This window comes from Emydura macquarii, unplaced genomic scaffold (assembly GCF_026122565.2).
Source record: "Emydura macquarii macquarii isolate MOO-44397 ecotype Brisbane River unplaced genomic scaffold, CSIRO-AGI_Emac_v2 contig_3240, whole genome shotgun sequence".
Lineage (NCBI taxonomy): Eukaryota > Metazoa > Chordata > Testudines > Chelidae > Emydura > Emydura macquarii.
This window is the reverse complement of record NW_027133377.1, coordinates 786,338-808,987: the sequence shown is the minus strand read 5'-3', so window position 1 is coordinate 808,987 and position 22,650 is coordinate 786,338. Positions and strand designations below refer to the sequence as shown.

The following is a 22,650-nucleotide window of genomic DNA, read 5'->3' as shown; positions in this document are numbered from 1 at the left end:
TAGAAATCTTGCACTAATGAGACTAAATTGATCTTAAACCCCTAATGTAGATACACTACACTTAAAACAGATTTCTATTTTTTTAAAATCACTTATCCCAAAGCAGCATGGATACAAGCATAATTTAAATCTGCAAGTAAATCTAAAAAAAAAAAAAAAAAAAAAAAAAAAAAAAAAAAAAAAAGGCCTTGCATTGGTGTAGCTTGTTTAGTTATTCTGGTTAAAGTTTTCTTATACAGACCAACCCCAATATGTTTAGAAACATATTTTGCAATGTGCTCTAGAAATGAAAGCTTATTTCATGAATTGAGTTAATAATTGAAAGGATTATTTTTTAAGGAAAAAATTTACAGAAATTTTTATTAAATGGCAATATAAAGACAAGAAAATGTTTGCAAATTGATCTCTGATCAAAACAAGGTTTCTCAAAAGCAACTAATCACTCCACAATTAAATGTACTGCTCACCGCCACATTTCAAAAGATTTATAATTCAACTGCAACACAAAATAGGACAAAAAGTGATATTCAGTAAAATCCCAGAACTACTTGCAAACCTGGTTTAAAATAAAAGTAACAAATAGCTTTTTAAATAGGCATCAATTCATAAATCCATTCTTTCTCGTTTTTCAGTAGTGCATTAATTCATACCACAGTTTTAAAAAGTGATGGGATTAGAGTGCATTTTCAATGAATACATAATTAGTGGACTTGGTCCATTTGTTGTGGCTGATGCAGAGATTGCCATCTTCAAGATTTTATATTGCCAGTATTTTTCTGCCTGCCCCCTCCTAATTTAAAGCTTACATTTTTCTACTACACATCTACTATAAATGTTAGATCATTTCTCAATTTTCTTGACTCTTCCAAAATAGCTCTCTCAAATACGTTTAACACAAGCCCAAGGTCAAACTGTGATAAGCCACACAAGGTGTGGTGTAATGAAGGCTTGTCTGCACAAAGACATTTCACCAGTTTAACTTAAGCCAATTTAAAAAAAAAAAAAAAAAAAAAATCACATTTTTAGTTAAACTGGTGCAATTGTGTATGTAGACCAGGCTTGAAAGCTTGCTTACACCTATTTATATCACCTTACAAGGGAGCCTAACATGATGTAAGTTGCATACTAAACAGCTAGAAGGTGAAAACTGATATAGACCACTGCTCACATCTTGTCTAGACTTGCTGAACATAGTAGTATCTATTAAAAACAAGTTTAAAAATCAGCTAGCACTGGCAAAACCAGTGGAAACCATAACCAGCTAACATGTTTTTAAAGGTGTTAAAACAGTTTATACCAGGTCTTTCATAGATTTTGAGCCCAGAGAAGGGTCAATGTGGTCATTTGGACTTGGTCTACACTGCCAGCGAATTTCGGTGGCAGTCAACGGGAGATATGTAAGCTACATAGAGTAGCTTGTGTATCTCCCGTTGACTTCCTAACTTCTACTTACTGCGGCACCCCCACTATGCTGCGCCAACTGGAAATGCCCTCCCGTGGACGCAGCATTACTCTTTTTGCAGAGGTTAGTTAATGCCGTCGACTTCTGGATTGATTGAGCGAGTCTCCACTGCCACTCAGTCGATCCCGCAGAATTGATCCTGCACTGCCGACAATGCCGCTGGCAGTGTAGACATGCCCATAGTCTGACCTCCTGCATAAACAAAGGCCATAGGACATTTTAAACAGCACTTAAAACATTGAACACTTTTTTTAGACTAGGAAAAAAGGTGTTTAAGTCCTTGTCTGTACACACTCACTCCTCTTTCTTTACCCTTCTCTCCTAGCTCCTGAATATTAGTTATAATTTAGATCCCCTTACATTTAGTGACCCAAATTCAGATGTGATGTGCAAAGGAATAGGTAATTAACATTTGGTAGACCTGGATCTACAGAGGGTTAAAAAAGAAAAAGAATTTAAAGGGAACCTGATTTGGAGTATTAAGTGTTTTTCAACATGCAGGACAAAAGGTCATGTAAGTTACAAGAACAACTACAATTCAGCTTAGGTTAGTCCATAAAGACCACGTCCCATGCTTTCATATCCAGTGCTTTCCAGCTCTATTCTTTGCAGAGCACTGAAAAGGTAGCAATCCCACCACACTTGGGTCCAAATTCTGCCTTTGCATGTACACATGCAACATCCCCTTCCCCCCAAATATTTAATGAGAGCTGCACAAACATCAGAAGGGTGAATTTTATCCTTATTTTCTAACCCTATACTTTAGTCTCCCCTTACTCTAAACTTAATCTAGAACTACAGCTATGTACCCTTTCCTGAAGCTTCTTGCACATTAACAGCGTACAAGGACTTAGAACATTTAATACCACCTTTTCTTCAGGGGAGGGACCTGGAGGGAGAAATCTTACTTGTGATTTTAAGGGCAATAATGGTACTACAGGCTTGGTCCGTTTTTCATCCATAAACTTTTTTTTTAGCACCTATTTAGTTTAAAAGAATAGAACCAATTTTTAGACCTTTTGCTATATTGTTTTGTGGCCCCACTTCCATTTCCCACTAACAGGCCACACAGTTTGAAGCAGGACTGTTTCAGTGAGGATGTTGTGTTCTTCCAGATTCACTAAAGGCTGCAGGTTCCCAGACTGCTGCCTTAGCTTGCAGCTCCATTTACATGAATTACGGTAGTCTTTTGCCCACATTAGTGCCTGCTGTAGATTCAAGCAGCCTTCAAAAAGCCACTCAACTCCTTTACCAACATACACGACAGCACATTTGCAGTGTGTACACATAGGAGGTTGCACTGCCAGTCAAATGATTCCGTATCTTCTCTTTATCAACGCCCCCAATGCTTTTCTTCTTTGCTCCACATCCTCAAGTGTTTGTCCTTCAGTTGAATTCTGCAGACAATTATCGAGGTTTTCAGTGTTTGTGCAGTAGCAGACCAGCAGAAATTAAGCTGAGTCCTCCTCTACCAACAATACCCGAGTAACAGTGAAGAAATTGGTTTTTGGATCTGCATTTGTGAAAAAATGATCCATTGTCAACCAATATATAGCTCCCATAACTAGTTATAGATTTATAAGTGTGCTGCTAAATAAGTATTTTATTCTGGGTGCCAAACAAAGAAAGGGATCAATTATTCACTAACTTGATATCTATAGTTTGTTGATTGTACTCTAACATTATCTGAAGAGCACATATGCGTGTGCTATAAAGCCGGTTATCATAATCTGAGCTAATCCATTTGATGAGTATTCCAGACGTTTTCCACAAGAGTCACACATCAAAAAAGGCCAGAGATTGTGTGACACCTATACTGGCTATTCTATCAAGAGATATATAGTGTCATCAAGTCATTAGGCTCCAACAAAACTATGAGTTGTGGTAGCTCATAAAATGTAACACACTTCAATGAAGTGTGGAACTATTTTTTTTTCTGGTGGTGGTATGTTCCTAATTTATCTTGTGACATGACACCTCATCTGAAAAACAACATGCATTCTCCTTCCTTCTTTGCTCTGCATGCCATACAATGCTGAGACATCTCATGCTTTGACTAAGTAATTTCTATTGTATTTCACACAGAAAATATTTTTATTTACATATTTTCAACATCTAACAGGATGCTGAGTTACTTCCACATTTAAATCATATATTTCTCTCTGATATCATGCTGAGAGGTACTTATCTCAAACTTCCGAGTACCAGTCTGAGGAACATGGGATTAACTCCCTTTTATACAGAATGACACATGGTAGCAGGATTACCGGTCACTAACATTAAAATGAAATTGAAGTTACTTATTAGAACAAGTCTCAACTGTACATAGTATTCATTTTGATATGCACTTATACACAGGGTGAAAGGATTTAAAATTAGTGATTTAATTCACCAATTTTTATCAAGATTTAAATCAAGAAGTAGGAACCCTTGATTTAAATTGATTTTAATCTTTTTTTGTATTTGTATTTTTAGTTATTTACCCTAAAAACATTTATTCTCATGCTTGGTAACCATTAAAACATGAGATTTGCAATTAACTATAGCCTTTATGCAAAATGTTACTTTTTGATGACCAGAAGGATACTCTATATTTAACTATACATTTTAAGTAATTACATAGCTTAACATACATTTAGTCAGTCTTTCATTTTTTTATTATGTTAAGAAATGCATCATTCACCATTTTCTAGTTACTCGATTTTTTTAAAAAACTTGACTTGTGTAAAGCTTTATTTGGATATAAAGTGAAAATGAATTAAAATGCACAAATAACATTTTAAATTATTTATTAAATAAACTACCTCAAATGCACTGGGTACCTAAGAAAAAAGTTTATTAAAACATATTTTGCATTTAAAACTGATTTATTATTAAACAGAGCAAAGATGAGGTGTAGTTAGTAAACTGAACTGACTCGAGGTGACTAGAAAGACTTCAGAACTAGGAGATCTTATCCTTTCATACCTCCATTTTATGCACAGACAGGAAGAGAGGAAAAAAAGCTTTCCTACTTTTTCGATTCCCAATCAATCAATCAGTTTCTTAATTTTGAATGAACTGGCCATGGAATTGAACTAGTTGCATAAACTGAAATGAAGACATTCTCTCTGCCCCTGCAGAAGAGAATATTATTGTGAAAAGCAGGGTTAGCATTTCAACACATTGTCATTTCAGGTGCTGAGTAACTATCACTAGTTCAGTAGTATGACTTTCTTTACAAGTTCAACAGCAAACACTGCATTGCTTAATTTTTCTTTTCTTTTTTTTTTTTTTTTTTGATTTGTGATTTTAAGTAGATTACAACAAATTTGGCTTTAAAATTGGTGGTAATAATTTCAAATAAAAATTGTTTATTTTTAAAAAGTAAATAAATCATTTTTAATACCAGTTTTTTTCCACCCTGCCTGTACAGCATCTCTCATCTGAGCATTTCAAAACATTCTACAAAAGGCTAAGCATCATAATACCTACCTCACTGAAGCAGTATCATGACTAGTCTATAGCTGGGGAAACTGAGGCCCTGAAAGGCTAAGATACATGGTCATGGTCAAACAAGTCAGCAGCAGAACCAGAAATATAATTCATCTCTCAATTCAGTCCCATGCTCTGATGCTGTCTTCTTTTCACTTTAGATGTATATATTCATTCATGAATTTAAGCACCAGCTTTGAAATATCTAGGCTTTTTGAAACAAATTCAAATTCTGTAAAATTGAACTCAAGTCTTAATTCATTGAGATAGATAAATGGAGTATCATTAAAATGTGTTCTATAGTGGGCTTTTGAATGATAACTTAACACTGAGATCTTACCTATTATACATGGGTATTAAAGACACCTGAGATTTTTATAGTAGGAGTCTGCCCAGGTTTCTGCCCGTAAGGGGGGGTAGCCCAAAGTTTCCCTTCTTTTGCCATTATAGCATCAGGTGCCAACTGACTACCAGTTTCCATTCAGAGTTGACTATGTAATACTTCAATACATAATACACACAGGTTATAAAGAGTGGTTGGATTGTTTGCTAGAGTTTACGCAGGGTCAGATTACATCTTGAATTATAGTCTTTTTTTTTTTTTTAAGGCACACTTGAAGCATGAAATCAAAATGGCAGCATAATCAATTAATGGAATGGCATTTATAGGGTTGTGGCTTAATGGGGAAAAAATCTATACAACATCTTGACAACTGTTGCCAATACAAATTATGCAGCCAATTATGATGCCACAATGTTTGTTGCTTTACACAAGATCCTTATCAATCATCAAAAAAAGTCTTCCCCATCTCAACCAGCTTTTAGTTTTGCCAAGTTTTTCACACATTAAATTAGTTATATGCTAGATTCCCATCAGCCCAACCCCTTCTTCCCAGTATAGGGAGTTATAAAATTAAAAAAATAATTCTACACTTATTCATGAAAACTCCCAAATAGTCAACTTGTCTAAACTGATGTGAGGATTAAGCTCATTTTAAGATTCTTATTTTACAGGGTAAGTTAGCACAAACAGCATAGTGATCATTTAGATACATTTAGTTTTTTCTAGTTGGTAAAGCTAAGTTTTAGCTTCATAACTCAATTATCCATATCCTTTCTGTCCTTCTGTTATTGGGCTAATACATAGTACTTTTATCTATAGCTTCAGATTAGTCCTACAATGCATGCAATCGACTTTCTTCAAAAAGGATTCACAATCTTTCATTACCCAGGCTTTTGGTTACTTGGACAAAGTCCAGCAAAGTTACAGTAGAAAGCAGGGTCTTATTTCTTTACTTAAATGCATGCCTGTCTGAACTCTGAAAGGCCATTGGATCAATCAAGTGTTAGACTATCCAATCCCTAGCTTGTTTTGTCTATGAAGTATTCACAGCACAGTTAATCCATGCCTTCAGATTTTTTTAAAAATTAAACAGAGTTTCTACAAGTGTGTCTTGATCCTTCAAAATAAAGAAAAATGGCAAATGCCTTCCTGCCAAAAAGTTTCTTCCTACACTACAATATTTATTTCTATTACCTTTGTTATAACAAAGACAACTTTTTAAAAAAGTAGTTCTATCCAGGTTACTTGTATAATCCTCCCATTCTATACACCTAATCATCTACCACCTCACATTTAAAAGGTCAAGTTGAGAACCAAATTAATTAGAATCTAATCAAAAAATAAATTCAGGGACAATCACCTTGAGGAGAAAAATTGTCTCAATTTGGTAGGGGATTCAAAAGCAGTTACAGTCCTTAAAATTACTTGTGGAAAGATATCAACTTGAAAGATATCAACTTTTTCAACTTAAATTTATTGTACAAAGAAACAGTGAAAATGGTCAAGAAAATCTCAAATTTCAATATTTGTAAGTAACTCTTCAGATTATTGTTAACAGCAAAGATTACACGTCTGTGAAATGTATCACACCGATGTCCCTTTAATTACTATGCACAAGTATCTTTTTATGATCCTATTTACTAGAATCATATTCTCTTTTCTTCCCTACTGAAATCTAGTGTACTAAACTCTACCTTTTAACCTGCATTCCAATTCAATGAAGATGTTTACTTATCCTCTGTAGCAACTTCAGAAGTATAACCCACCAGAACCTAGGACTAGTTACAGTGGGCCAAATGAGATATCTTGTGCATCTTACAGACGGTCAGCTAGTTTTGGCTTGTTTATTGCTTTTATCTACTTGATGCTAAGACTCAGTCTGTCTCAAATTTTACTGAATTTGCCACAACTATATCACACATCTTAGTAACAGATGGAATTTACCCTTCATATAGTTTTGTTTCAGTCATTGCAGTTTGTTAGGCAGGTTAGTATTTTCACAGTTGGAAGGGGGCTCTGATGTCTGTCTGCTCTGGATATATCTCCTCAGAGGAGTCAGAAAAACAGCAAGGGACCCATGAACAATAAGTTTAGTTCTGGGTATTTCTGACATCAAGGAGCAAGAGGTTACCCTTCATTTCCAGTCTCCATCTCAGTCCTTGCTGCAGCCACCTCTGGTTATTACCACCACCATTCATAGCCAAGCAGCCTGCAAACAAGGTTTGCCTCTACAGACTATTTTTATTGTAATGCAATGTTTTGAATCCAAGTTCAATTGTTGAGTCAAAAGATGATTTTTTTTTAAATAGTCTTATTTCAAATACAAAAAACCCCCTATTTATCTTCAATTTCTTTTAAAGAGATGATGCTTTAGTGAATTGGAAACTGAAGTTTAAAGCCAAGGAACTTTAGAATACTTTAGGAAAACAAAGATTTGTTTGGTTTGATATTTAAGGTTTGTTATATTTTATGTTTATGCTACAATATAGATATTTAACTTTATAGGCTTGAGGTTTTGTTTTGGTTTTTTTGTTGTTTGTTTTTTGGGTTGCCAGTAGTTGAGGGAGGTTTTAGCTTTTGGAATCCAATTATATGTTTATTCTGATGTATTGAATATTTGTCATTTGGCTCTGAGGTGGTAGTACTGTGTATGGAAAAATAAAAGAGTGGCCATTTATCTCAATTCTTGAGTAAGCGACCAAAGATAAGTCACATCCTTCCTATACCTTAGTTTCCTCATCTGTAAAACGGATGTGTATAATATTTTTATATTATGCTTTTCAAAGCTTTTTATCAATGTTTAATAGCACTGGAGAAGAGTACAGAAAGTGGGTATGGATTAGTGAAGAAAAACAATAAAAAGATTCAAAACATACTCTAAAGAATCTATCAGTTTCTTGGGGTCAACTGGGGGTGGATATATGATTTCTTCAATGTGCTTTCGATTGCAATATGCATATGCTGTTGAAACATGCATGAACACTTCCAAATTCTTCATTCGTTGGGCCAAGACGACAAGCTGTTGTGTGGCAATCACATTTAACTGAACAGCATCTCTGTTAAAGGAAACAGATAAATGAGATGAGTAAGAGTAAGCGTGTTATAGAATCATAAATTGACGTGAAAAATCCCATTTGGTCATCTATTCATACCCTCCTACCAATGCTGACTTAACAACATAGTCCAACATCTTGTCCTCTTGAATTTTAGATATCCAAAGTAATGGTTTGCACCACTTTCATTGTAAGACTGTTTCACACCCTTAGAACCCAGATTATGGACGTTTCCTAATACTCAGCCTAGTTTTCACTAATTTCATCCCACTGTTTCTAGTTCTATCTTTCTGTGCCATCTAAAATAATTCCTCTGCTTACATGGCATATGCCTAGTCAAGTTACAAAATTTCTTTATTTTCCTAAAATTAAAATCCTTCTCCACTAAAAACAAGGGAGTGAAAATGTTTACATGATAATCTGTATTTACCAGGCTCTCTTGTTTTCCTCACATCTGACCCTCACACAAGGTGTCTAAACCCAGCATGAATGGATATTCCTATATAAACCTGCACAGCCATCCCCATTGGCCACCCACATCAAGGTGAGCATGGTCAGCCCTGGTCAATACTTCAATGGGAGGCCTCCAAAGACTTTATGTTGGCAATTCAATAGGCACAACTCTTCCCTCTGAGTGCTTAGCTAGTAACATGATATGGTGAGGTTTTGAGGGTTTTTTTGGAGATGAGGGAAGGCATTATGCTAATCATGGGGGTCTTTTATAGAAGGAAGGCAACCAAAGACACCAAGATCTTAATTGTTTCTTGTAATTAAAATGTCTGAGATTTTCTGAAAAGCTAGGGATGAGTCCAACTTGAATTTAGCTAGTATCTGGGCTGTGACTTTCTGGACACAAATTCCACCTATAAATGTTTCCGTAAGTAAGGTATTCTTTCCAGTTCTATGATTTTACTATGGATTTTTCCCTTTCTCCCCTGAGCTAGTGGCATTTCAGTAATACTGGTGGATGGTTTATAAGTTTGTTAAAATTTTCTTGGGATAAAGTGCTATATTAAAATCGAAGACAAGGGGTGTTTTGTTTTGTTTTGTTTTTTGCTTTAACGTAAGTATAGTACATAAATGACATTTTCAGTCATCTCATTTCCACAGATTTCCATTATCAATTTTTCAAACAATCCCTTGCCCCATTTCAGTGAAAGCACAATTAGCATCTTTTTATAAAATTTTAATCTAAAGAACAAGTTTTAAATTTTTCTAAACCTAACTACTTTGATTTCAATCTTCATCTTTTTCAAAAGACCAGAAAAACTGGCCCATAAAAAGTTCCCTGCATTTCTAACTGGGGAAATGGGGAAGGTTCTGAAACAGAGCCCAAATATGTTCAGTGTCTGCTTTTTATTTCAGAAGTTGAATATTTTAAACTTGCGTAAACCCCCTAGGTGCAGGAGAAAGATGAGGCAGAGACTCAACAGCAGGTAACTAAGTTCTGATCAAGGGTTTCCTAGGGGACTTCTCAGCAAAGACTGCCCAAGAGAATTGCCAATTCAGCACACTCCCAGTTACCCTTCCCAGCCAGCTCCATCCACTCTGCGTTCTGCTCCAGGAGGTTCCAGACCTGCCAGCAGAGTGGAAATTACAGGAAGCTTGAAGCATTATGTCCCCACTCCAGATGGATTTTTTTCCACAACTGAAGGCCTATGTAAATCTAGCTCTTTAGCCAATTCCTAGGTTGGCGACATAATGGAACTGCTTAATTACAAAAATTTGTGGGCAGGAAGTATTAAATGAGGGGTTGCTCATTTTTATCATGTAGCATTTCCTAAGGTCTATGATCAGTATTTGCAGGGACTCAGAAATTAGGGTTTCCTAACCCTGCCTTTTGCTCTTATAGCCAAGTTTCCGTCCTGCCTCCTTCCCCAACTGAAAAGAAACTTCTCATATAGCAATTTTTTCCTACCAAAGTAAAAAATTTACTGTAACATTTCAACACTTTCAAAACTTTCAGCTAAAAATGAATATACCAAAGCTTACTATGTCTCTTTTACTTTTGTTAGACTGAGGGAAAACTAATGAAAGCTAAGGAAAAAAGAGACTTCTATAGAAGAAAAGGACTATTTTCTTTAGAAAGCTTTCTAGTAGTTTTCTCCTCACTCTTCCCCTTTTTATTCTTCTCTTATTTCTCCCCACGCTCCTTCCAATCTGTACTGCTATCCCTCTCTCATTACTTTCTCCTTCCACCTAACCACACATCTTCTCTTCCCCTGCACCCACCCACAGCATACATTTGATTCTTTGGCCCCACCGTCATGTGAAGAAGCAAGATCTAGCATTTTATCCCCACACTCTCAGGAGGTGAGCATTTTTGTTCTCACTACACCCTTATCTTCCAAAAAGGCTGACCATGAAATGCCGTATGAACATGCACTCTCTTCATGACCTGCTTCATAAATTGGATGGTGGTTCAGATCAATTGCTGAGCCCTGTGCATCCTGCTGTAGCCCATGCATTTACTACCCAACAGCTAGACTTGGGCCATAACAGCAGGAACACACAAGACAAATGAAGATGCCAAGATCAGTATAAGCAGCAACATTACATAACTTTCTGTAGATCTTGTGCCTGTACCACACCAGGAGTCAGGCAAAATCTCCATACTGGTCTTTCCCCAACAATGGCCCTTTATACTCATCCTCAAAATTCTAAGAGTTAAAACCTTTTTGGGGGAGTTTCCTTCAAAAGAGGAAAAAATTAAATTGACCACATGCGCAGTGATGTCAAACACAAAAAGTAGAACTCAGGAAAAAAAAATCAAGGGTTTTTTGGTTTACAAAACTTTGCAGATAAGTTATTTTCAAGCTGGTTTCCCTTTGAGATATAATTCAATTACATTAATTTTCTTCATATCAAACTTCATACTCACCTCAGTGTTTCATTGAATCTGACTGTAGCAGCACAATGGAATACAATATTAATGCAGTCTATGAGTTTTTCTTTGTCCTGCTCACTAAGGTCCAGCTGAGATTGCGTAAGTTCACTAGTAACTGCTATTATTTTCTCTTTAAATTCAGGCTGTTCATCTCTTAACCTGTCAAAGAGCTGTCAAAAGAAAATCAGGGCTAACAATTAAAATTCAAACCATGATTTAAGAAGTAAGCTAATTAATTTCTTTTATGTAGCAGAAGACAGGGTAATTAACAACTAAAAATATTTTCTGCCTATAATATGGAGTTGTACTTCCATTATGTTTGAGGAATATAAGGATCTGAAATTTTATCACCATATTTTTCATATCACCTATTAGCATGAGTTGGGATGGGCAAGTTATTCAACTGGCAAAACAACCAGTGAATTATGCAGGTAACTCCAAGTTAATGACAAAGCTGAACATGCATGATTAAGTTTTGTTTTTTTTTAATTAATTTATTGGAACTATTTTTCCTTAAATATAGGTTCCTTAAATTCCCACAAGTCCAGATGTTCATGGCTCCAACAGAGCCACAGAAAGCCTTTAAAAGTGAACTCAAGTAGCTGTAATCAACTTCCAGTCTATCTCTGGCCTTTTCGGGGCTAAAAAGCAAAACATTTCACCCTATCTTTCACCCCATAATGCTCCCATTTCTAGACCCGTAGGACTCTGGATATCTGTCTTTAACCCCATAACATTTAGGTCTAAAAGATATGTCACTGACCCAAGAATGAACACAGTGCCAAGGGCATAAGCCAGGTGTAATTCTGGGGAAAGTCTCACAATTGGGAAAGAATAAATAAAACCCCACTTCTCTTGCAGTTAGTTTCAAAAGAGACAGGAGGATTTAAGTTTGCTCAATGGATTGGAATGTCAGAGTAAGTCCCAGAAAAAACAATTTAGTGGGTAGACGAAAAATGAGACTGTTAGAGAGGCACAATAAATGTGTTCATCACATCTCTATTTTATCGCATGGATTACCACCATATATTTGGTGTCTTACATGCAAATACAAAATTCTTGTCTCTTTTTTCCTCCATTAGGTGCCCAAAAAATTTACAGAGGTAATGAACTAACAGTAATGGAAGTTCCATATGTTATGTTTAAATGTATCAGTACAACAGCCCCTTAAACATGTCAATAGCCCAGTCAGACAGGAAATTTACTTTAGATTAATCAGCAGTTTCAATATAACACCATATTGAAATGTTTTAGTCCAACATCACGTTAACAAAAATGCAAGAAGTCTCGTTAGGTACCAGTTACTACTACTGAAAGTGTTGTTTAAAGACTGAGCTTTCGAGGTTGTGCTGTCAATGAACAGGGGGCATAACTTCGTTAAAATACTTAATTTTGCAAAACAAATAGTGGTGAAGTCTATGCTGTTCAAATACAACCTTCTGAGCATATAAAGTGCTACAGGAATTATAGGGATGCCAGCTACTGTGTAGCAGAGAACTTCTCTAGACATGGCTGTGAGCTGAGATCTTCACATTTACAGACACATCAGAAGATATTTGGTCACGCTGAGACCCCTCTGACTTACAACACAATTGCTATTCTTGTGTATACCATTATATAAGTCAGTGCAGGGGAGTTGCATAAATCTGAAAAGAATGGTAAAAGTAAAAATAGAAACTAAGGAGTCTATAACCAAATGGCAATACATTTGAAACAGTAAATGAAATCCAATGAAGTGGCTGAGAGTCAGGCTAGAACTTAAACCTTCCTGAACTCTTGATTCCTGTATCTCCAGAAGGATTTGAGAACAACAGTTATACTGTTGGATTTAAGAGCAATTCTTTGTTCCTCAAAGTTACTGCAAGAGGAGTAAGGGAGAAGTTGGCTGAATGCCAATATTGTTACACTGATAGCATGAACGGATAGTAAATCAATTTTTTTAACCAGTTAAAATGGCTGATATAATGGGTATTTGTAAAGGCAGTGTGGTTTCACAGATTCCAAGGTATGGACCGCTGTGATAACCTAGTGTGTTACCTCCTGGGTAATATAACCCATAGAGCTTCCCTGAAACAATTCCTGTTTGAACTAGAGCCTATCTTAATTTAAAAATTGCTAGTGATAGAGAACCTACTACAACGCTTAGTAAATTGTTCTGATGGTTAATTACCCTCACAATTATAAATCTGCACGTTGTTTCCAATCTGAATTTGTCTAGGTTCAACTTCCAGCCCATTCGATTTTGTTATACCTTTTGTTGGCTAGACTGAAAAGACCATGATCAAATATTTGTTCCCTATATAGGTACTTATAAACTGTGATCAAGTCACTCCTTAACTTTCTCTTTAAGCTAAACAGATGGAGTTTCTCAAGTCTTTCCTAAAAGGAATGTTTTCCAAATCTTTAATCATTCTCATGGCTCTTGAATTGTCTACAATTCATCAATATCCTTCCTGCACTTTGGACACCAGAACTGGACAGCATTCCAGCAGTGGTCACACTAAGCGACCAATAATGTTCTTACTCCCACTTGAGATTCCCCTGTTTATGCACCCAAGGATCACGTAGGCCTTTTTGGCCACAGAGTCACATTGAGAGCTCATGTTCAGGGGATCATCCACTACATCCCTCAACTCTTTTTCAGACATACTGCTTACCAGGATATAATCTTTTTTTCCCCTAAATATACTACTTTACACTTAGGCATATTAAAATGCATGTTTGCTTGTGCTCAATTTACTAAGCAATCCAGATTCCTCTGTATCAGTGACCCGTCCTCTTCATTATTTATTACTCCCCAGTCATTGGTGCAGTAAATAGGGTACTGGACTGCGAGGCAGGAGGGCCATTGGGGAAGGTACCTTCTGATTTCCCCATCACCCACTCTTCAGGGGAAAAAGGGTGAGCATAATCCCTTCTCTCCACAACTGAGCCCCAATGTAAGGTAGAAACTCAGAGGCTTCTCTCCTTCCGGCACTCTGCTTCTGCCTTCCGCTGTAAGGAGTATATCTATCTTCCCTTCTCACTGAAACTGTACTGCAGCAGGGAGGGACTGAAAGTCAATAGTCAGCAAGCTGTGCCTAGGAAGCCCTCTTAACAAGGTCCTTCAACCATTCCTCCCTTCTTCTACCAATTTTTCCAGACAGGAAATTCTTGAACTATTTTGTTAATTAACAAAGGAGCCAAGCCTGTTTAGCAGCAAGTACTTAGTAGCCTTCCAGAATGCAGAAGTTGACCAACAAAACACAAACTTGTGAGATACAGGAAACTCAAACACATGTTAAGGTAACACCTGATACACCACATACCCCACAGATCCTTAACCAGAGCCTTAGGCCCTTCCAATTGCTTTCCTAAGAAGTCTCTCAGGGAGATTTACAGTTAGAACTGTGTGAATAACTGATTTTTCAGCTTGCTGGTAGTTCTGGAAAACTGAAAGAGTTGTTCAATTCAACCTGAACTGAAGTCAAAGTTTTTCAATGAATTGAAAAGATTAGAAACATTTCATTTCATTTCAAACTTGTGGTTGATTGCATCTTGATATAACCGCTAGCCCAGGGGTTAGGGCACTCACCTGGAATGTGGAAGACCCAGGTTCAAATCCCCACTCTGGACCAGTGACTTGAACCCAAGACTCCCTGATCCTAAGTAAGCATCCTAACCACCAGGTTACGTGGTATTCTGAGATGGATGTCTCAGTCTCTCCCGCTGAAGCTATTTCCCTTTGTATTAATACATAGATATTTATTTGATGAGCATGTCTATAGCTTGGTGCAATCTCCTGGGGGGATGGGAGAGAAGGACACACCTGAATTCTGGTCCCTGCTTCAATTAATGTTTAATTGTGTTGTGTTTCAACACTTCTGAAGTTTTGTTTTGACCAAAACAATGCGAACTAGATACACATTCATGAAATGTTTTAGTTAACCCGAATTTGCATATTTTTTTGGTGAAAAGGTTTCGGACAAAAAAAATTGCCTGATTAATTGAAGTACTACATCCATTCCCAAGATATGGATATCAGCAGGGAAGATGAAGAAAAGCAACACTGGAGAAACTTAAGTTCTTAAAATCCACTGATCTTTGCTCTGATGAGTTCTGCAGAGTAAATTATCCTAGCTCTCACTATGTAACTTCTTGTTCAGAGCGATGTGTATCACTTACTGCTAAAACTGCCTAGAACAATGGTGTAACAGAAGATAGGAAGGCTCCATGGGAGTGTATGAACAGGAGTACAGATGTGGAGCTGTGCTGGGTACAGAGAAGACGCTAGGTGGTTTTAGGATGGGTCAGATACTGCTATATTCCCCATTATTGTTATGTCCAAGGGAATGCAAGCCTAATGAGGTGCAAGCGAGAACTCTGGCAGACAGCTGCAAACTGTCCTCAGCTCTGTACTGATAGACGGCATCGTGAGAGATGGTTGCAGTACCTGAATGAGTGACAAATTGGAGTTGTGGTGGCTACAGATATGGAAGGTTGTTTCAGACTTACAGCGCCTATTGTGTTCTCCATGGGCTCAAGGTTAAGGTAGCTTGTCACAGAAGACACCCTTAAATCTCAATTTTATTCTTCAGCAGTTCAAATTTTGCCTTTATCCTGTCCTACAGGGGGTAGAGAAGAGCACATGGGTCTCTGCTGGCCATTAATTAAATTTTGGAAAGTCAGAAAACTAGAAAATGCAGAGTTAGTGTTGTTTTTGAGCACATTTCCTCCATCTCAAGTTTCTATGCCAGCTTCCACACTCTGTAAGATAACTAGACACAGCTAAGCACAAGCAGACTTAATTCCCCTTTAACAATAGTTTGTTAATGAATTAAGATTTAAATTCTGCCTCTTTCTCCCCATTGTGAATGTAATTCTTTGTATCGCTATCAAAGTCCCTATCTCTGATAGTCAGCCACCAAAGTCCTGGATTCTTCACAGTCCATCAACTTTGTTGTAATCTGTTGGAAGAACTGAAAAATAGTGCACTCCCTTCTCAAGGGGGGAGTATATACCTTCTGAAGGGAGGAGTGCCTTTCCAGCACTATTTACTCTCATTAGCCCAGATCAACAAGTACCCAAGGTAGCAAAATATTTTAAACAGTTACTTTGTCAAAGAGAAATCACTGAAATTCCAAACTGAAGAGATTTCACAGTAGGCTTACACTATAATGTGGATTACTACTAACCAAAATTCATGGGAAATGGAGGGTGCTCGATCTCCACAACTCTTTATTAAAAAAAAAAATCTGAGAACATTTCAAAATATTGGTACAGCTTATTTCTTTAAAACTTACCCAAATAAGCTACATCGATAAGCACCTTTATACAGTATAACTACTTATACACAGAGTGGTTGCACAAACTTGACTTTATTTCTAAACTAAAGTAGTTAAGTGGTACAGAAACAGTAGACAAGGTTAATTTAAATTCACTGTAAACCACAAGAATTTAATTTTATATCTCCTGCAGCGTTTTCACGCTGTTTTCCAGATAATTCACCTTGGGCAGCTCTAACAACAATAAATACTACCTAGCTCTTAGAATGCTTTCCCATCAGTAGATCTCAAAGCACTTTACAAAGGAGGGAAGTACTATCCTTATTTTACAGATTGGCTCCCTGTGCCTCAGTTACCCTAAGTGACTTGCCCAAAGGCATCCAGCAGGCCAAAGCTGAGCTGGGACTAGAACATAGGTCTCCTGAGTCCAAATTCAGTGTTCTATGTATGAGGCCACACCACCTCCCTTTAGGTGACTACGTATTTTATTAGCAGACTATAAACTACAAGTCAGATACAACTCACGCATTTGACATTTCAACACTGTTTTGCACTTTAACCCACCAGATAGCTGAATTAAAAACAGGACCTTTTTTAATAAAGCTGAAAATGGGTAAGACAGTGTCAACTTGAAATGCATATCCTCTTACCCTCACTGTAATACCTGCCACTGGGCTTTTCATTTAGACACAGAGCACAAAAAAAGTCATTAGCAGAATTTAAAAAAATCAAGCATGTAAATGGCAGAAAACAAGCTTCATTATACTCATCTGCTATATGTGTTCTCCGTCTGCAGGAGGGAGAAGTCTACTTTTCTTTAATCTGTTACAAGTCAGTTTAGTTATCAGTACCACAGCAATCACTTATTTGGAAGTTTGTATAGTTAAAAACCTGTTCCAAGATGTTCATGCTTGCTCAGTTTCAGAAGTTTCTTTACAGAGGGGAAAGAAGGTTTGAATCACTTCCTTAGTCATTTATCACAAAGATCTTTCAAAGACATACCTTACAGCTGATCATTTCTTCCATTCGTTCTTGAGGCGTCTGTCCTGCCTTATGTCTCACCAATATGTAAACTGCTTTCACTTTAGGGCAGGACCTCAGTAGCTTTTCCAGAAGTACCTTTCCCATGAAGCCAGTAGCTCCCGTGAGAAGGACATTCTTTCCTTCATAGTATTCTGGGATGGATACCATTATGACCTTAAAGTTTAATAAGCATACATTAGAAAAATATCACTTTATGCAGGCCTATGGCACTGTACTTCCTTTACTATATTGCAAAGATATGAACATTCAGTCCTGTGGTTGAGAGTCGAAGCTCACTGACCACATTCTTCGTTTATCAATAACCCCTTCCTTCTTACATAAGTAGGTCTTAACAGTTTAAGAAAATGCCATAGGTTTTAGAAGCAATTCCCAGAACACCTTTTAAATCTTTTACATGATCTGGATCCGACCTACTGGCACAACTCAAGATTTCTCCCTTTGCCATACTCATTGCAAGTAGTTCCATGGGATAACTGGCCCCATCCCAATTTCTCCCTTAGCTTGTGGTTATTTAGAATGGGCTCTAAGTATTTAGCCAGCAATATTTTCTCCCATGGCTATAGACGGGATATGAACTCCAGGAGCAGGGAAGAAAGTGAGGCCTGGCTGGGCTTCCCTCCAGCCACTCCCTAAACTTAGCAAACCCATCTCTCCCCATCTGAGAAACTCATTCTCCTGCTGCCAGCTAATGTTGTTAGTCCTGTAAACCAAGTAGCAGTCTGAGCTGCAGATTCAGGGTTCAAACACTGCTGATTCCAGATTTGGGGTGCAAGAGGGGAGCTGGTTACAGTTGCACATAATATAAATGTTTTTACCCTTTGTTTTAGAAAAGCTAGTATATTACAAACAAGTTATATTAAAGATTATTTAGGTTGCAAGTCAGACACTTGAAAGTCAGGAAATGTCAAATTTAGTTGACTATGTAACTTTAATTCAGCTCACTTGTGAATATGCAATGATAATCTTTAGTTATTGATCACATTTTTTCCCACAGGATTATTGCCGCACTCAATTCGCCAGGTGGATGCAGAAGGAGGCAGAAATAAATTTGTCATTTCCTAGCTTTTGAGTGCCAACATTCATTTATGTCGATTTTGGGTGCAATACGTTGAATGTTTGTGATCCGGTTGATCATAATTCTTGCCTGAGAGGTGTGACAGGGTTAGGAGTAATGCACTAAAATGGTTTGAGTCCTCCCTGGAGGGATACACCCCATGAGTAGTGATCAGAAACTGCACCTATATTACTAGACCCCTCACTGGTGGACCACTGGTGGTACCACTTGACCCCTTACTGGTGGAGTTCCACAAAGTTCAATTATCTATGGTCCTTTTCATCATCACCAGGTGGACTGGTCAGCTCTTGGATGAAGAACACCTGGCTGAAGCTGAACTGAGCAAATCAGAAGTGATGTTAGTCGGCAAAGGAAAGTACTATGAAGAGCATGCAGCCATGGTGCAGTCTCCTTTGATTGAAGATACACATCCACAATTAGTCAGTTGAGTCTATAGTCTAGGAGTACTGTTGGATCCATCGATGATACTGAGCTCTCACATAGCAGCATCCCCAAGTCATGCTTTCTACCATCTCCACTTGACTAGAAGACTCTGCTCCACCCTAATGGATGAAGACCTGGCCTAAGATATACTTGCCCTTATCAGCAGGATTACAGCAATGTAGTATACCCAGGCACGAAGCCTTCAGCATTTAGAAACTCCAACTAATTCAGAATGCTGCAGCATGTCTTCTCAGCAACATCCTCCGCTCTTCTCACCAGCTTCCCGCAGTCCATATCTTCAAATCACTCCCTGGCCTGGACCTAGCATATTTAAAAGACCATCTAAATCCCCGGGACTAAGACCATGATTGACAACTAAGCTCCTCTGGCACAATGGAACTCTCCACAAGAAGAGGACAGCTCATCTGTGTCGAAGACAGAACGTTTTCCAGGGGTGGTCCAAGATTGTGAATGAACTGACCCAGAAGATAAGGACCATCATAAATCTCACCACTTTCAGCTCTAAGTGCAAAGCACATTTCTTTGACCTTTCCTTCTCTTAAATACATAGCAACAGGTATATTTATATTAACGCAGACACCCCCCCCCCACTCCAAAAAACAAAACCCGAAAAGCAAAAAAATACACTCTACCAAAACAAGACACTCCAGTGAACATCTTATCCCTTTGGGGAGAGGATAACGAAACAGCCAGTGTGTGATAGATGTGCAGTCACGTTGCTTAATACACTAACCAAAGGTGTTCAGATACTACAGTGATGTCTGGGGTATAAAAATCTGATGTAGAAGAATAGAATAGAGCTGAGCTGCCTGTTTAAGCCAGAAAGAAGTGCTTTTTTCGGGATTCCCCAAATGATTTATATAAATGTCTATTTCTTTTACAAACATCCAAATATTCCTGATGGGTTCAGCTTTCAGTCAAAGCTAGCATTTGCAACACCAAAATTCCTATAGAGTAGCAACAGTCACTTAGAATCTGGAAGACTGACAGTTGCCATTATTCACAGATCTAGTAACAAGCAAGAGTGGGAAGGCAAATACAAAAGATAATGACAATTTAGAGGATTTAATACAAACGTTCTTTAAAGGTTTTTGATCTAAAGCCAGAATAATTTAAATGGCTGGATGACTAGTTTATTTCTGTACTGTTTGCAGAATTGCTTTTGTTCACATCGAAAGGACCAAGACAATTTTTTCTTAACCATGTAGTTCTGTATCCTCCATGAGACGCTTCTACTGAACACTGTTGGAGAAGAACTGATATCAGTGCAGTTTTAACCAAGAATTTAGGGCCTGCATTCCATGCAGAAAATTCAGAGGTGCTTTGAATAAAATGTTCAATCAAGGTTCCTTCATCTCATCTCTGATGGAAGTTAAAGCTCCACAGGCATTTTAAGACGACAAACAGGGAACAAGAGATCCAACATCTTGGGCTTCAGTTCTAGTGTCTAAGGCTGAGCAAGTACTATTGTGGAGCCTACAATGAATGATCTGTTTTTCTTCAGTCAGTGTAGCAAATATTTAACTCATTGTAACACACATTAAGTTCTATGAATCTATAGATAAGAGATGCTACAGAAATCCACATTGTTATTTCACAGCAAGTGTTTTGCTGAATCTGAAGGATATTTTCCAGATTTGTCTAGACACATCAGAAGATTTGACTGCCTTGGTAGAATCAAGCCTCTATTGCCTCAGAGGCTTTCTTGAAAATATGTATTAAGAATTCAGTTCCAACAGATGTTTAAGTTTTAGTTTAAGTTCAATTAAAAAAAAAGATAAGAGTGTGTATAAAAGATAAGACGGGAAATAAAGGTACATACTGCTAAGAAGTAGACCATTTAATACTAGAAGCCTATCTAAAATCTGAGCTGTGAAAGCAAAAGTAGCAGGATATAGATAACATTAGAATAACTCTGAAGTGTCGGTGATATTTGGGCTTCATGCAAGCAAACTATTAAACTTGCATCCAACGAAGTAGGTTTCTGCCCACAAAAGCTTGTGCCCATATAAATTTGTTAGTCTTTAAGGTGCCACAGGACTCTCGCTGTTTTGCTAAAAACAGACTAACACGGCTACCCCTATGGAACTATTAAATTTTATTAATATAGTGATAACAGGGGACTGAACATAGGAAGGTCTGACAAAACAAGAGGCAAGGGAACTCTTTGTAGATCTAGTCAGAGGCCAAAGCTACCCATGAACATGTGAAACAAATCTGAATGCAGAGCCAGTAATACACACTAACTGCTGCACTTAGATAAAATCAAAAATTGAAAAGTATGGAATAATCCATCCTGAAAATAGATGTAGATAACCCCAGACTGGGTAAAGACAAATTGTCATAGCAGAGAAGAAAAGGAACAAAACAAAAAACAAAAAATTACCACCCTTGAGCCATAAACCAAGTTACCTTGCAAGAACACTGAAACATGTAATCCATGCCAGACTGAGGTTTGCTGCTAGACTAATGAGTACAGAATAAACTGGAGGGATTCAGGGGATAAATTGGCCAACCAATGCTTTTTCATTAACTGTCCAACGTGGCCAGACAAGGTTATTGTCAGATGAGTCTGAGCATGGATTGGGTCACAACACGTTTTGATGTGGCTGACATTTTGTTCTCAGAAAGGGAAGTCAATGAATCTCTGTAATTGGTCCACATGCTTTCACTAAGCCTGAGGGTCAAGGATTGACTTTATTTGGACAAAACCCATCCAGCAAATCCTAAACTCCCATCAGCAGAATGCCTCGGAGTAGGGGTGGCATGTTGCCTTTCTGCTCCAATGTTACTCAATGGATGTACCCTTATCTGTGAAATAAATATTTCTGGTAGGAGAGCAGAAGAGAGACTCTTCACAATAATACTCTGTCACAAAGCTGAAGCCATCAGGATCATTTGAGTGGCACACAATTGATTGCACTAACTGCATCTAGCCATATCTTCTTAGGCTACCCACAACTATAGAATAGAAAGTAAAAATATCTGTCCTGTAGTTTTTTACATTTGGAATGCATCCTGTTCCATTGCATTCTAGCTTTCTTTCCTGCAAGGTCATCTCATAGACAAAGTGTAAACCACAGTAATCTGTAGGAAAGATGGCCTAAACCATCAATGCTTGGATCCAGTAGCTGGACAGTATTTATATCTCCAGCCTTGGAATCCAAAATGGATCTGTTAGACTCTGGAGATCCATCAAAACTGACCCACCACTCCAGCAGATCTAGGAAGGTCTTGATGTGAAGCTGATAAAGGTGTTTGCCAGACCATGACCATGTTATCACTATACTCCTACCCACTGAGATCCTAAAGCTCAGTATATGCCCACCTAAAAGTAGTCAGAAGCCATCGGAGAGTCCCACAGTTGTCAAAGAGTCCATGACATCCCAAGACAACTCAGTCAGTTTTGTCAAGAGCAATAATGAGTTGGTCTGTACTCCACCAGAATCCCTAAATTAATCTAATCCTGAAGAATGCATGTCAGAACCAATCCCATTAAGTCAGTTTGGAATGGGATACATCCACATGGTTACACCAGCAAGGTGAATACCTTCCAATAGACTATGTGAAAATGTATGCAAGGTGGGGCAAGTATATCTAATAG

The 22,650-nt window shown here is 37.7% G+C and overlaps 1 protein-coding gene across 2 annotated transcripts in view; it reads right to left on the bottom strand.

The window, feature by feature from the left end:
• Positions 1-22,650, bottom strand: part of FAR1 (fatty acyl-CoA reductase 1) — a 59,695-nt gene that overhangs the window by 29,498 nt on the left and 7,547 nt on the right. For both annotated transcript variants that reach the window (XM_067532150.1, XM_067532149.1), the window contains 3 exons: positions 17,486-17,680; positions 11,214-11,389; positions 8,156-8,335 (listed from right to left, as the gene is read on the bottom strand). In XM_067532150.1, coding sequence (XP_067388251.1) covers positions 8,156-8,335; positions 11,214-11,389; positions 17,486-17,674 — 545 coding nt within the window. In that variant the 5' untranslated portion in view covers positions 17,675-17,680. Of the gene's footprint in view, positions 1-8,155; positions 8,336-11,213; positions 11,390-17,485; positions 17,681-22,650 lie in introns of those variants that run through there.